The sequence below is a fragment of the Hydractinia symbiolongicarpus genome, chromosome 4 (genome assembly GCF_029227915.1).
Source record: "Hydractinia symbiolongicarpus strain clone_291-10 chromosome 4, HSymV2.1, whole genome shotgun sequence".
NCBI lineage: Eukaryota > Metazoa > Cnidaria > Hydrozoa > Anthoathecata > Hydractiniidae > Hydractinia > Hydractinia symbiolongicarpus.
In genome coordinates this window covers 24,144,757-24,161,660 of record NC_079878.1, presented here as the reverse complement: position 1 = coordinate 24,161,660, position 16,904 = coordinate 24,144,757, and the positions used below count along the sequence as shown (strand labels likewise).

General features: G+C 32.7%; 1 protein-coding gene across 1 annotated transcript; it reads left to right on the top strand.

Moving 5' to 3' along the window:
• Positions 1–3,198: 3,198 nt before the first annotated feature.
• LOC130641956 (neuronal PAS domain-containing protein 3-like) lies at positions 3,199–15,800 on the top strand. Its single transcript, XM_057449002.1, has 13 exons — positions 3,199–3,452; positions 7,154–7,279; positions 7,675–7,862; positions 7,967–8,005; positions 9,444–9,511; positions 10,583–10,672; positions 11,081–11,207; positions 11,578–11,696; positions 11,899–12,083; positions 12,395–12,501; positions 13,351–13,501; positions 13,834–14,024; positions 14,472–15,800. Exons 2-13 carry the CDS (start codon positions 7,230–7,232, stop codon positions 15,458–15,460), a joined length of 2,304 nt encoding a protein of 767 aa, XP_057304985.1. The 5' UTR covers positions 3,199–3,452; positions 7,154–7,229; the 3' UTR covers positions 15,461–15,800.
• The last annotated feature ends 1,104 nt before the right edge of the window (positions 15,801–16,904 follow it).

Below are 16,904 nucleotides of genomic sequence, written 5' to 3'. Positions count from 1 at the left end.
AAAATTAGCGATATATATGAAAAACAACATAACGTCGGCATTAATATATCCAATCGCTGACAAATTACAAAAAAATTAAGTAAAACGTGCGTTCTTTATTTCTAGTTTATGACGATCTTTAACAAACACCGAGTACGCTTCGTTATTTTGTTGGACAGTTTGGAACACTTCTATGAACGTCTGTTTGAGATATAACTTTGCAGGCCAGTGTGAGACGAACTAAAACAAATAAGATTTGAACGGAACAGATTCTCGGTAAAAAGTTAATTTGGTGCAACGTTGAATAAACGTCGATAAGACGTCGGTTGAATCAACGTTGCAGTGCAACGTTGAATAAACGTCGATAAGACGTCGGTTGAATCAACGTTGCGGGTGCGACGTTGAATAGACGTCGGTTGAATCAACGTTGCGGGAGTGACGTTGAATAAACGTCGATAAGACGTCGGTTGAATCAACGTTGCAGTACGACGTTGAATAAACGTCGGTTTTACGATCGTTGAAACAACGTCTTTTTTCGACGTTGTATCAACGTTGATATCACGTCGGTTGAAACAACGTTGTGGAAACGACGTTGAAAAGACGTCGATGATGCGACGTTGTATTCATGTCGGAGGGCAACGTTGAAAAGACGTTGAATTTACGTCGGTTGCATCGACGTTGCAGACCCAACGTTGATTAGACGTTGAATGTTGGTTGCGACGTCGCGACCAGAATTCAACGTCTAATCAACGTTGAAAAGACGTCGTGTGCCCACTGGGTAAAGGTATCCATTAAAAATTAAAGATAAAATATAAAGAAATATATTGTAAGCAACGATTTTAAGTAAAATATCTTGAGAGCAGCATTATTTTCAATTGGAAAGCTTTGAATTTGATGTTATTGTTTTTTGTTGTTGTTTGTTATTATTGTCGTCGTTGTAGCTGTTGTTGTTGTGGTAGTTGTTGTTTTTATGATGTTTTATTTAAAAAGATCTAAAAAAAATGATTATACTAGTAACTAGTTTAAAAGAAAATAATGATACTGACAACCACAACTTTTTAATTTATTGCGAGGCAGAAAGCAATCGGAGAAATTATACTTTAAACTAAACATAAAAATCATACAGGGTACAACTTATTATCACAGAAACTTTGTTAACTAGTGTGTAGAAATGTTATTAGTAGATTTATAACTGTTGCGATTCTTTTAAACAGGACTTACATGCTTAACATTAACCGTAAATGCTCGATTAAGCGCCCTGGGTGCTTATTTGAAATTTTGATATTTAGGGTTGATTCAAGTACGCAGTAAATCGAGCTTATAAAAAGAATGTAATTTTTGATGTAAAAACTTTCTTTTCAGCAAACTCTAATGGTCGAAAAAGTATATATTAACAGGTAAAATGTAGCTGAGTGTAAATTGTAATAGTTTAAATTCATTCTTCAATGAAATAATTGGGATTTTCTAAACGAAAGATAGATGTTACATGACAAACATCTTACAGAATTAACATATCGCCTTCAACAATATACTTACTCTTTGTATGTTTATAACTACAAACAGATTTTTAGCAATTGAAATATTTTCTAGTGGAAAGGGCATTGCTCTGGTAGTGTTGCTTTCGGTTAAGAAAGGCTGAAATTTCCAAGTTATCTACTTTCAAGTAATAAAGTCAACGAAAAATCGAAATCTTCTTTTGTATCTATTTCACAAGTGGTCAACTCTTGTTAAACCCATTTTCTTGCATTTTCTCAATAGGCTCATATGCACTCAATCATAGTGCCGTGTTCTTCCTGCGCGCGCATAAATGGAAGTAACTTTTCCACTTAGTTTGTTTACATTTTTACCTCCATTTCTCCGCGCGCATCGGGCATTACGTAATCACTTAGATGCGTGTGCAAGTAAATATCGGGACTGTGATTCCATATATTGAAACGATCTTCATGTGGAATTATTTAATCTTAATTTTGTAGACCATAAAAAAGTTTAGAATAGGATAGGCTTTTTTTATTTAAGATACTGAGCTGACAATGACTCTAATCATCGCAAGAGATACCTGCTTCTGTTCGTCTTTGGGACATAAAATTAAGGGAATATAAAACAATTTGGGGTAATCATATATTCCAAATACACTTATTAACCTACCAGTATGATCTGTTTTTAGGAAATCAAACTCTGAAAGAAATCATTATCATTTATTGTTAGTGTTATTGTTGATAAGACTTTAAATCTGAACCTAAAGCGTGGGGATAGAAACTTCATCAGAGTACAAGTGATAAACGTAAAAAGCACTGTTTTTGTTCAGGGAACAAGGAGACATCATCATATCCCACATTTCATATCATATTGTTTCTATAAAACTGTTCTAATGATTAAGAACAGTTTTATATTTTATTATAACAGACTTCCCTTCATGATTCTTGACATGTTTTTGGCTTAGTAAATCAAATTTTTCTTCAGCTACACTTCTTTTATTAGAACAATTTTAAAAAAATAAGAAGAAAAAAATGCGATGGCAAGACTCCAATTTGACTGATTTTCTCTTTTTTTTTTCTCAAGAAAAAAATTGGTAAGTAAGATTAAGATAAATTTTAGTGTGGGTAAGATTGCCCAAAACTTGTCGGATGTCAAATTATTATTCACTGACCGGTAGCCTTGAGGTAGAGTGTTCGCTTCCAGTGCAGAAGGTCTTCGGTTCAAACCCGCGGAGTCATGCCAGAGACTAAGAAAGTGTGAATCTGTCATTTCTGCTTAGCGTTTAGCATGAAAATAGGATTGATATCGTAGGTGGTTGTCTGGTTAAGCGATTGCTGCGCTTGCACGGCTTTTGTAGCTCAAACGGGAGCTTTAAATGCACTAGACCTCCTTCGCAGGCCTTCGTTGACAGCAATACCGATAGAAACTGAAGAGGCTTTTCTGGGTACACAATTTCAGGAATAATAAGATTAATATTAATACAATTGGATCAGAAGTATTTGTAATGTGTAAATTAAATAACTAAAAAATACTCGAATTATAAAGCACAGAATAAGAACACTTTCAAGCATAAATGTTTAGAAAAATACTATGAAATTAAGTGAAAGAAATCACTAACAGTGACAAAGGAGTTTTCACGAAGCAAATTAAATGGACACGCGAACAACTCAACCGATTTTCGCGTTTATCTCTGGTCCATTGCAAAAAATAATACAAAAGCCAGGCGGCCGTCCTGTGCGACCTGAGGACCCGTTCTCTCAGTTCACTGCAGGGCAACCAGGAAATGGCAGATGAAGGAAGGTGTCCGTGAGAAAATGTGATAATAACAGCCAATGTATTTGGGGAGGGAGAAAATCGATTTAGCTGTGATTTTGAAATGCAAAGTTCTTAAAGAAGACAGGATGTTTTTTATGAGTTATTGACAAATAAATCAGTAAGCTAGCTAGCTTACTCCAACTAGTAGGCTGATGAGATGAGCTACAAAGGCATTGCGAACGGTAATTTTCAATTTTTAATAGCTACCAACAAAGTTTCGAATGTTTTACAACTTGTCTGGTCAGTCTTACTTAAAATATCAAAAAGGGAAAAATGATACTGGATTATTTAAATTCATTTAAAGTCCTAAGAATGTCTTCAAGTGAAGAAATGGACTGATAATAGCTTTGCTTTACCTAGCGCCCCCATCTTTTTTCCTGCCACACAAATGCCAAAGCTGAAAGAGCTCCTGTTAAAAATATAAACAATCGAATTTATCTTTTTTTAAATATGCATTATATATTATATATTCAATACGACAACTCTTGCCTGACTTAACATGCCAAATTTACTGTTAATTTGTTAAAAAGAAGTTCACTTTTACCTCCATTTACAACGTTTACATAGCTCCGCCATACTTAAAATTTACATAATGATTTGCAAACCAGATACCTTTGCAAACTGATCAACTGTGTGAAGTTGACCACTTAGGCACAGGTTTACACTTCATTCACCATTACACTTTACACTTCATTCTGTTATATATATATAGTTAACACATGTATACTACAATCTACAAAGGTTTCTCTGTGATGCAATGAAACTCTTGACAGGGTAAAGCCTCTTTTCAAAGTTACATTTAAAATTAATTGAAATAAATTTCCAATACGGCATGCCATGATAGTGTCTTGATAACTAGTGTCTTGATAACTTGTGTGACGTAAGTTCGCAGAAATTTAAACAAACTCATCTGAATAAACGAAGCAAAGGAGCAAAGGGAAAGAAGAATAAACTGTGCTTCTTGCGATTGTCTAATAGTATTTTTTTACCATGTTTTGAAATAAATATCTTCTGCAGAATAAGATGATGTTTCACTGTTATAAATTTTATTATTTTAGACATAGTCACTTTAAAAAATAAATATTATATATAATTTTTTCTTGTGTTATTTTTGTATTGAAACATCTTAACAGACAACAGGTGCTTCTTTTAATTTGCTAGATTTGAAAACAAAACTTCAACTGATTTTGTCAGCAAGTGTACTGAAAGTGATTTTGTGATAGTAAAACAAAACAAAACCAGCTTTAAAATTTTTCTATGTTTACTGTTGTTAAATTCTTGAAAATTAGTTTTCTACAGTAATGTTGTTCTACTGAAATTTAGCTTGTCTTCTTCATCCCCAAACCACGCGAAAAAATTTAATGACCGTAGGAAAGACGAAGAAGTGAGTAAGTCCTGTTGAGCTATGTACGCCATGTGTCATCATGAGCAAACAAAATATGTACGAACCAAGTTGGCTTTTGATAAAATTTAAATATATAAAAAAAATGAAAAATTTTAATGTCATGTTTTATTCGGTATATGTAAAAATGTTTTTAGTATAACAAACTTATATATGTAGTTTTTTTTAGTTCTCCTTTCATTAAATTGGCCATTGTTTTGATCACTTAATGGCACATAGCAGTGCCCCAGTCAATTTGAAGTTATAACCTTGTGACATCATAGACATGTTATATTTTGTAAATTAATGACTCTTACTAAATCATGAATTATTTATAGATGAAAATATCTGATCATTTTTATTCTATAGGTGCCAAAACTGATTAGAGCATATATTTCTATTAGTACAATTATTGTTAGTGTTACCATTTATTTTCTAACTACGTCAAATAAAATAACAAAAATTGTAACATCTTAAAGTGTAAAAACAATTTTCATTCAAGTTAGAGAGGGGATCAATTATTTAGATATATACTGTTTCTCTATACATGCCAAAACCAACATCAATTTATTTTTACAATTAGACTCTGAGCTATTGATTGAGGAGGATGAGTTATTACAGAAAGGTTGTAACTCAGGTTTACAGCTTTGTGTATGTTTTTTTGGACTAAAAAAACAATGATTACAATGTAATATATTTTTATTAACATTTTTAATGTGTTGTTCTTTTAATCATGCTGTAACGCTTTTGTTTAGTTTATTACCTTATCATATGTAAGTTTGAGACTTTTTCCACTGTAATAGGTGTCCTATTCCTTAAAACTCTCTTAAAATGTTAAAAAAATAATGAGTGTGAATATATAGAAAACAGAAATAGTATATAATTGTTATTGGTTTAAAAAATCAAATATATATAGCTTTTATGAAATGTGTTAAAGTATCTAGTTTTTATTGCACATGGAGCCACATGAAAGCTTCAAGCACAGGTTAATTCATGTCAGATGTATACAGATGTGTATGTCGTGTGGGCGTACATTAAAATCTTTTTAATGGTATTAGTAATGTATGATTACCTTTTTGTAATGTACGTTATAATGTGTTCAGTTACAATTTTGGGAAAGTAAATTTTATTTAAAAAATTGTATAATTATGTGAAGATTTTTATAAAAGATTTGACATGTAAACAATTAAAAATAGCGTTATGTGTATACGTCGGTGTGCAGTAGGAGAAAAAATAAAGCAATGTTGTTTTTAGTAATGACTGCACAAACCTACAGAAAAACCCACAGAGTTTTTAAACAGGAAGAAAGTTACGCTTGTTGTTTTTATACACTGCTATAATATGGTCCTCCATTTTTGTTTTGTTTCTACTTTACTAGCTGTAATCTTAGTCTTAATTTCCTGGTGAACATTTATTCCGCATTAAGTTAAAACCATGGTAACCGGTTAGGATGTTTAGTGTTTAAATCTTTGTGTAACAAGTTTGACGTAAAAAAGCTATTTTGTTATCTTAATGGTATGATATTTTATTTTGTTATTATGTTATATCCCCCCTGGTTTACCTATAATTCAATCAATTGGACCTGTGTGGTATTAAATTTATGAAAGATAAGGATCTGCCGTACACTGTGTCTAATTTTTGCCTCTATTGTTAAGGATACAAAATATTACTACTCTCCACCGTATTGCTTCAAAGTTCAGACTACCATATCTAAAAGTTGAAAATATTATCTTAGGCAGGAGTGTAAGATAAAGAAAGACTATTGTGTTTATTTTTTGTTAATTTTTTTTCAAAAAAATTATTAGCTGTATAGATAATTTTCAATTGCATCCAGCATGATTTTGTGAAAAACAACAATATAGCAATTTGAGTTAATTAGTAAGCTATTTGTTCAAATTATAATTGCTACAAGTATTATGTGATGCCAAGCTAGTGTTTTTTTTCCAATTAGTTGAGAGCTGGATTTTAATGTTCTATTTGTCTTTTAAAATACACTTGATCAGTATTTTATGTTTCAATAACTTATTTTTTCTTGTAAAAACTAATGTTGTAGTATGTAAATTTCAGATGTGGATTTTTTTTTACTATTGAATTTTTTTTGTGTGAAGACTTTAGAAGATTTTTGTGGCTATGTTTGTTTACTTTTTATATACCTGTGTATATATGTATTTTTTCTTCTTATTTTTTTAATGATAAAGATAGAAAAAGTTACTGAAGTGATTTCTCTGTACTGTTTCAGACAAAGACAAAATCTAATTTAATCTGTGAATTTATGAACTTATATACAAAGGTCAATTTCCAGTGTACGTACTCTAAATTCTTCTCTTTTCTTGTTTTAAAAAGAATTGCAGAATCTGCAATGAGAAATCACAGATTTTAAACTAGGTTTAGAATATGACCGATATAAGTGTGTCACATTTTTTCCTATTAAATAATAAACTGGCTTTGGGGATAACAACAAGAAAACGACAACAAAAGTAATAACTCAGTATTATTGTTTAGTTACAAATAAATATACTCAATTCCAAAAACATCGAAGAAAAAGTCCACAAAAGATATAACATTAAAAAGGGACGTAATGAATATGGAGATAGATGACATGGAGGTTAGAGGTAACAGACAGCAGAAGTAAGTATTATATTTATCTATTACATATTGTGATGACGTGTTTCAGTGTATATCTCAGGTCCCTGGTCTGCAATGGCAGGGGTCTAGCCTGAGCAAAGAGAACTTTAAAATGGATGGAGAACTTTAAAAGAAACTCATAAGTCAAATTTCTTTCAAATTATCTATTTTCTGTTTTTAAGGTAAAAATTACAAAGTAAAATATCCTCAAATTCGCTTCAAATTTCACTTAAAATTTCTGGAATTTCTTAGATAATCCTGAATTTCTACACAAATTTAGCCTAGGCATTTGTAATGATTAATGATATTGTCTACAAACTCATAAGCTTTTAGTAAATGGTTAAGATCACATAATGTTGTAGTTTATAAGTAGTGTTGTCATTTAACTTCTCTTGCAGACTTTCCAATGTACGCAAGGAAAAATCTCGTGACGCGGCTCGCAATAGAAGAAGCAAGGAGAATCTACAATATATAGAGCTTGCGAAGTTGCTGCCTCTTCCAGAAGCTGTCACTTCACAGCTAGATAAAGCTTCAGTTATAAGATTGACAATCAGTTTCTTAAAGTACCGAGAGTTGACTGGCAAAGGTGAGATTCTACACTGAAGTCATTCTCAAGATGACACGTATGCATATTTATATTGATTTTGAAGAAATATTCTTTTACTTATATTTTTTAACGTGACTATTTAGAAGTACGAAAGAAAAAGAACAAGCTTGTGATCAAGCCAGGTAAAAGATATTTATTTTGCATTTTTTTGTACATTTTTTAAAGTTCCATATAAAGTTTAAATAATTTAACAAAAAGGAATAGAAAATAGTGGTTTTAGAAATATTTTGTTACTTTAGAAAATTTCTTTCTTTTCTCTTATTAAATATTGCACTTTCTTCGTTGCTGTGTATTTTTGCAGATTAAAAAACTCGTTTTGCATTGTTTTCAATTAGACTTGTAATCACATGTTTTTATTAATTATGTTATAGTTGTACACATATTTTGTGTGTATGTTGTAAATTACTGATTGCTTGTGGCCAGTGCAAAGCTTTTCTGTGGAAATATGCCAACAAGCTTCAGCCATAGCATGTGTTCTGATACCCTGCAATTTTGTTGAAAAAAAATTGAAGAAGATGTTTTAGTTATTGCCCATTCAGCAATAAACTCAATTTGTGCATATTAAAAAGAAATCGTTCATTTAACCACATATTTCCTTTAGTTTTAGTTTTTAACAGCTCTATGACTTCCATAATGAGAGATATGACGTCAGAGTTATAACGAGAGACTAATTTATGAGGTTTAAGGAGTCTGATACAACACAACAATTATTAAAATTGACTTTTTTATTGATAATGATAAATTTAAATAATCTTCCCTAACAGATTAAAATGAAATAAATATTTTAAATATAAACATCCATATGAACCTACCCAGGTAAACAATGACTAAACAATTTTTGGAGTGTTTTCATTCAGTAACTTAACATTGAGACAAAGTGCAAAAAAATCAATTTTAGAAAAAATGCAGAGTTGTAAGAGAAAAAAGTCCACTTGAATACACCGAAAGAACCAAAGGTCTTCTAACATTTATGAACCTTTATCAAAGCTTACCACAAACAAGCTGAGCTCATATGAAAGACTTTTTAAAGTTCTCCATAAATGTTCTTATTTTATTTTTTTAAAAAAATTATTGTTTTAAATAGGTCTTAAACGTTTTCTACCTATGCAAAATTATGACATTATCAACTAAAACATGTAATTGTTGTTGTCAAGCATTATTATAGTAACTAAATATTGAAATTTAAGTTTAAAATTCAAAACTAAACGGCCACAAAAGGTTTTTAAATCTCCTTGCAAAACTTTTAATATAACCTCAGGGCTAGTTCATAATGTTATGCATAATTAGTGGAACTCAAATTCCAAAATCTTATGAACCAATCACGATTTTTCATAATATCAATCTTAAAAACACAAATTGATTTGTTTTCATGAACGTAAGCTTAAAGTTTTTTTAAATCATAGGATTTACTTGCTTTGCTGCATAAATTATGATGTCATTTTTTTGTTACATAAATTATGACGTCATGTAGCTATAGCAGCAAAGTCACTTTATAGAAAATGTGTGTATTATGGCTAGCACCTTGCTCTGTTTCATCTAATAAACTATATGTGTTTTTAGTTAAGATTGGAAATAAAGAAGTTTCACCATACACATTTGAGAAAGATCTTGGTTTGCATTATTTACAGGTGACTTTCAGATACACTGCTGTGTCTTACGTCGGTTCCTGTTGTCCTGGCAACTAATCTTTGTTGATCATATTTTTGTAGTTTAAAATAGCATGTTTATTCTATTTTAAACTTCTGAGATTGAAAACAAAAAACACAGTGCTAAATTAAAATAATTTAAAAACTGTGCACTTATTGTTGTTTTTGCTACCCAATGCGTGTGTTCCATAGAATAGTTGGTAATTAGGGATTTACATCTAAATCTGGTCAATGTATCACGAGGGGTTTATTTTTATCCCTTTGATTGGTTTGTGGTCGACAGTTAGATAGGATTAATTATATGAAATAAGTTTAATATTTTTATGTCTGTGAACATGCTTGGTTTTTAAATTTATCAAATGTTGTAGGATGGAAGAAAATTCTTTTCTATTATTTTAATTGGTGCAAATCTGGGAAACGATTGCTAAAGGAAATGTTTTAATGCAAAAATATTAAATGCAGGGAAATATTATAAAAATTTTTGGCAATACACTTACAAGTATTAAAATATACCTTAAATTTCGAAAGGTTAGGAATATTAACTTTTTGCTATTTGTTGATATTTACACGAATAAATGTCGTGATGAATTTTGGATTTTGCAAAATTGCGAGAACAATGGGAATTCTGAATGTGAATCTGTTTTTTGTTTTTATATATATATTGTCTTTATTTACTTTAATATTATTTTTTAAAACCTATAGAAGATCGAAGCTCAAACTGCACACAATCTTTTGAAATTAAAAATTGCAAAATTTAAAGTCTTTAAAATAAATTTTTTCGAACAGGGAATAATAATAACCTCGCGAAATTGTAAAGTGCTTTTTAATTGATTTTTGTGATTTTAAAATCGCTAGATTTCAGTTTGCCAAAATTACCATGACAATACAACAATCGTACCAGGACTTTTTTCTTCTAATCTCCTTTTTCTTTTTTTTTTGTAACTGAAATAACTATTTTAATTATTACTGAAAACTCACATTATTTAGAGGTAGTTTAGGTATTAAAGGCAGTCTTTTGGAAATAATCAAAATATTATTTGACTCTAATTTTAGGCCTTAGATGGCTTTCTGTTCTGCGTTTCTCAAGAAGGAAGATTTCTCTATATATCTGAAACAGTTTCCACCCATCTTGGATTGCCACAGGTATGATAGTACCCACCAATTTGTCTAACAGAGTAGTTGCGTGCCTTCTGTAACTGAAATCTATCGAACTGGCAACCTTTACTACAAGCAACAAAGCTCTATCATTTCGTTCTATTTAAATGTCTTTGGGTAGGTTTTCTTGGAACCACTATAGGTACTATAGCGGCAATGATTGTCGGAGTTGTTGCTTTTCTGAAGAAGATAACTCTGCCCGTATTTTTTTGTTTTGGTTCACTGCTCTAGCAAGAAAGTTTTATCTTAAACATTCAGTCAGAAAGTAAAACATGTGAGACGTAAGATCAATCATACCGATTGTGCTTATTAGGACAGTATATATGACAAATCACGCCAATCTACTAAAGCGTGCTGTAATGGTTAACGACGTCAATAATTTTTACTGTTGTTTAGCTGGATCTGGTTGGATCAAGCGTGTTCAATGTTCTACATCCGGATGATCATAAAGAATTTTCCGAGCTGTTATGTCGACCAGTACAACCAACTGATAAGGACTTTATGAATTTCGACGACTTTGATGGTACGTTGTTATGGTAACTGTAATATTTTCAATGCCCGCTTCTCCTTCTATGTAGTAATATTTAATATAGCTAGCTAGGCTAATAATATGAAAAAGAACCATCGTTAATTAATGTAGAGTAAGGGACTTTAACGCGGAAATTATGTTTGCATTTCTGGACAGCTGATTTAAGCAATACAATTCCTATTAAATGTTTTTTTTACTCCGCAATTCGAACAAAACTGTGCTGTTTTTCCACACATCAATTTTTCTCAAGTGTTTAGTTACTAAATTACTAAACTAAATCTCCATCCAGGTGTGTTACAAATAAAATGGCTTTGATTTAATCTCAGTGCTCTGTTTTGCAGTCCATATTTCCTATCTGTTTTAGCAATGACGTTCACAGAAATGAATCGCAAAGCAAATCAGGGATATATATCCATGTTTATTCGCATGAAGTGTGCTCTAGTAAAACGCGGTGGCTGTTACGTCAAGTCGTCCGGTTATAAGGTAAAAATGAAACTATTATACTAATTATTTTGCGTATGCTCCTCAGACCGCCCCCCACCCCCCATCTTATTTTCTGACTACAAATTTAATACCAGCATGACCAACATGGAAATGGAGGGAGGAGGGGGAGGGTATTTTTATAAAACATTACTTCACCAGATAGCCAAAGGGAAGCGTGGCTTATATTGTGTTTATACTATAGGTTATTCACGTCTCTGGCCAGCTTGTCCCGTTTAAAAAAGTGGACCAAAACGGCGAGCGTTCTTACGCACTGGTTGCAACAGGACAGCCGCTACCACCGCCAACAATTTGTCAACTGAAACTGGACACGAAATGTTTTGTGAGTCGTGTTGGAATGGACCTTCGTATTTCGTTTTGTGAAGGGAAGTACGTAACGTCATTCTTTACATTTAGAGCTTGACCTAGTACGATTTAAAACTTCCACTTTTGTTGTTTTTACGGTGGGGAATGGTAAACGTGTTTAACAGTTGTGCGAGGGTGTATGTTTACATCAAGCGGTTACATTAATGATTTTGTAATGGCGTTCTTGTCCCTGCAATTGCTCATTGACTTATAATATACAATTTTGTGGCCAATCATTGTATAGAAAGAATCAATATATTTAAATGACCACACTTTAAAACACACGGACTGTCTTTGTCAGGTGTAATTGTGACGTCGCTTTGTCCTTTGTTTAGAATCCGGAAATATATGAATTTTACCGCACGTGATATTGTGGGTATGAGCGCCTACGAGTTTTATCATCTAAATGATATGATGATTGTGCAAGATGCACACACCGATTGTGAGTTAAATTACCTTTTTCTTGATTAAAAGCAATATCAGTACACATCAAATTGTTGTGTACGGTCATCATTCACTGTAGAGAAGGGGAAACAAATTGTTCCATAAGTCCAACTAGACATGTTTTTACACGTTTTTTTCAGAACCTATTTTTTAATAAGGCTGAGGTTAGATTTTGTCAAATGATTGAGAACATACACAATTGTTGGAAGTTTCAAGAAAAAATTATTTTAGTTATATTTTTTTATGTATATTTTTACAACGACACAACTTCAATAACATCTATTCCTTCCAATCATAAGATATTTATTATTAATCATAAATCCGACCATATTGGAAGAACATTAATGCAGTTCAGTCCTCTAGAAAAATATTTTTTAGCATGTAACACTTTTATTGAACTCATGTGAAGCCATGTAAAACCTCTCAGTAAAAGTTTCTGTTTTTTTAATATAGATATACTAGGACCTTATTCTAACGTGACTGAAGCCTAAATAAGCATATACAGCCACTGTTGAAGCTTTAGAAGCGTTCTCACATAATATAAAAAAGCATTATATACAACATTTACCAGCTACTCTGTTTAACACCAAAATTTAATTAACTGTTGCAATTAGAAAGACTAGTCGTTAGCTCTTGGAAAAATCCAGGGGTTCGCCCGTCCTTTTTATACCGCATCGCGTGCGTCTGGCTACTTGCGCAGCTAAGCTACCATTTTGCGTGACAGACAGACGTATACGGGCATTATAATATAGATAAAATAAATTTATTGAAGTATTTTTTTAAGAAAATTCTTCTAACAATATGTACGGGTGCGTTAGATTATTTTTCTCACAAATTCTTGTTCTAGGTATTAACGTAGGAAAATGTGTTTCGCGTGCTTATCGTTGGATGAATAAAACAGGTGGCTGGGTTTGGATGCAGACTGTCGGGACTGTTATTAAACGAAATACGCCCCATGGGGAAGAGTCGCAAATCTTATGTGTAAACTACATATCCAGGTATGTTACAAGTGCCTGTGGTGGAGAGCTGGTGGCAAATGATTTAACACTTTCGAGTTGTTAATGTAGAACAAAACTAAGGAGACAGAGCAAATCAAAAACGATATTGCACTTTAATTGACCTGCCGTTATCCTGTGTAAGATATACGAGAATTCGCCTATCGCTACTCCAGCTACCATTTGGCTCACGGATAGACAGACTCAGGATGCAGTTCCTTCTAAAGTGGCGATTAATTCTGTTTCTACACCGCTATCAGAGTTTGAAATTTTGCGAGAATAAATATTTTATTTTACGTGAAGGTGACTGATTGTATTTTCTTTTTACATTTCAGTGACATCGAGGAAAGTGACGAAGTGATGCATAGTATTCAACAACATTTTGCAGCGTTAGAAATTAAAGATAAACCCAGTATATCACAGAAGGATAACCTAGAGGACTTTGGAGTCGACGCCACACAATTTCCTACTCCTTCATCCAATGAAATAACGACAAGTTATTCGCCAACTGAAGCTGGCAGCACAGGTTTGTGGAATGTGGTAACTTGTCTTTTCCATGCTTGCAGTTGAATTACTTTTTTATTGTCTGGAATTTCCGGGTCAAATTACCAGACAATGTCAGCAATTCCGGATTAGAAATAAAGTTCGCGAAAATTAATTTTTGTGTTTATGCAAGCTTCCTGTTTTGATAATGGTAGATTTAATTTTCTCAGTAATGGCAGAAGTTGCGTGTCAAACTTCTAATTCTATAAAATATAATATCCGCAAATTACATATCGCCGTTAAGTGCCTAATCCAGAACCGCTAAATGTTCTTTTGTATTCATTTTCACAAACAAAGTTTTGGAAAAAATGCTGGCATTAATATTTGCGAATTTCATCTATATTAGTAGACAACGAAATTATTTTACCAAAAGTATGTTAACCTCAATTGATGACGACCTAAGGGTAATGTGTTTAGTTATCTTTTTTAGTGTACGACAAAGACTCGTACTTGCTCTCGCTGGAGTACGATAATCAGGTTAATCTTAACAACCAGATGATGTCGAATTCAAACGACGCTCATATGTTAGACGACTTATTCACGCCGCAAGGTATATCAATACCACCGGTACATGATCGCATTCCATCCTGGCAAGAAAGTCAAGCCATGGACGATGCGAACGACCTTGCAACGCATCTATTAATGGCTGAAATGGAGGCTGACAAAACCCCGATGAAATTTCCATTCGAAGATGGTCCTGTTAGCCCACAGTCAAGCTACGCTGATTTTTCGCCCGTCACAAATTCGTTTTCTCCGCCCAGCAATGAGCCAACAAGCCGTGGTGTGTTTTCAATGAAAAGCACGACTGTAATACCGCCGTGTGGTATGGAGCATATCAACCGCATGAAGGGGACTTATATGGAGGATCTTAATCAGCTTATTCCACCGTCATTAAATTCAGTTAGTCATTCTAGTGGACTTAATCCGAATACACCTGGCAATGGTAACATATATAATACACCTATGTTTAATAATACTCACACTCCCTCTACGCATTTAAACCCTAACTTTCCCGGAATTAAAACTGAACCAATGATTGAAGATCCCTTCGTAGCAGTAACAATGAATTGCTTCAGCGTCTCACAACCGGCAGCTTCCACCCACGAATTGCCAAATGTAACAGTTTCGGAACATAATTATAAATATGGGCATTACACTGCCCCTAATTTATATAATCAACCAAATTTATTTCAGAAGAACCAATATTCTGCCGGAGGGCATAGAATAAACCCGCCACCACAACACGCCCAACAACAGAGACATATAACAGAAAACACACCGTCTGCGGTTACTCCTAACCTGAGCTTTCCTTCTTCTAACCCAATGCAAAATGCTTGCTTTAATACGACCTCGTACGGAGATCGACTTTTAAAACACCAACAACATATGTTTACCTCCTCCACATTGCCGTATTTTTAGAATCATAGGTCTATCAGGCTCTGTGAGACGCTGTTAAGTGGAATTAACTTCGTGGACGGAGATCTATGCTTATGTTCAGACTTATGCTGAGCAGGTTAAGCGTTGAAACATTAATGTCGTACAAATTCCCCTTGTTTTCAATCTGAAGTAGTTGGTCATATAAACAGGGTACGCCTACCAAATATAAACTCGTTGTTGGTTTTACTTGCCTACCCGATTGTTACATCGCACTGTTTTGTTAGAAATGAAAACGAAAACACATTCTTATATATGTAAATATTATTTTTATTTATTATACTGAATAATCACGCGATTTTTTAGATACATATTGCTGCATCCATATTGTTTGTTTGTTATTTGTTTTGGCAGATTGTTTCCTGTTAATATTTTTAAAAGCGCGCTTTAGGCTCCTAGGATTTCTACGTTTTGGTCCAATTTTGACTTAAACAATTCTATTCCCTACCTGCACACTCCTACACCGGTTTACGATTTTACTTGACAATACATTTTGATATTAAACATCGAGAAACATTTTTTTATATAAAAATCAGAGCTGAGCGAAATATATTTTTATTTTTTCAATTTCTCAGGCCAGAATTCAGCATCTCAGCATATTCTTGTGCAACATTGATCTGGATACATACATTTGACATAATAATTTAAGAGGCGTTTGATGTTGATGGTTGGATGCAGTGTTGTGAATTTTTTTTGATAATATCCCCTATGGAAAATTAGCCTGGGAAATTATAATTATGATATTCTAATTTTTTAGTAGATTCCAACCTAACAATCAGCAATGAAATATTTTGTGTACTGTTAACACATCACCATGTTTGTGTATATCGACCAAATAGTTTTTCTGTCTTCTTTTATATTCTCTTGTTCAAGAATTACTTCAATTTGCGTACTCTTATTCCTCTTGGAAATAAATGTACCTTCTTTTTTTGGTTATTTCTATTTTACACTACTGCGAATTTTTTGTTTTAATTTTACTTTTCACTGAATGTCAAAATTAGGAATTCCATATTAAATAATTGTATATATATATATATATGTGTACTTTCAATGTTCAAATTGAATATACTTAATGTGACTATGGACTCAAATGTGCGGGACTAATTTTTGCAGGGCATTTCTTTCAGATAAGCAATACAGGGCTCCTACGCAATCTCGAAAACCTGGAAAATGTCTGTTTGATTTTGATGAAAACTTGGGAAAAGTTAGGGGAGTGCATGCTAAGAAAACAAGTCGGAAGAATGGAATATCTCGGATTTAAAGTAAAATTCAAAAATTTCGCCCCAAACAGTGGATATCTAATAAATTTTCATGCTCGCGCGTATTTTTAAGATCAATATTCCGTCGTATATATGATCTGGGTAATTTTCTCTGTTGTGAAAAAAGCACGCAGAAGAAGCGAGTATTTCTCGAATATTTTTTTTCTATA

Excerpts from the sequence above, each read along its gene's own strand:
- LOC130641956 (XM_057449002.1), top strand. The coding sequence starts at position 7,230 with ATGAATATGGAGATAGATGACATGGAGGTTAGAGGTAACAGACAGCAG. Across the intron at positions 10,673-11,080 it reads CCCATCTTGGATTGCCACAG|CTGGATCTGGTTGGATCAAG; the intron begins GTATGATAGTAC and ends ACTGTTGTTTAG. Across the intron at positions 11,208-11,577 it reads GAATTTCGACGACTTTGATG|CAATGACGTTCACAGAAATG; the intron begins GTACGTTGTTAT and ends TATCTGTTTTAG.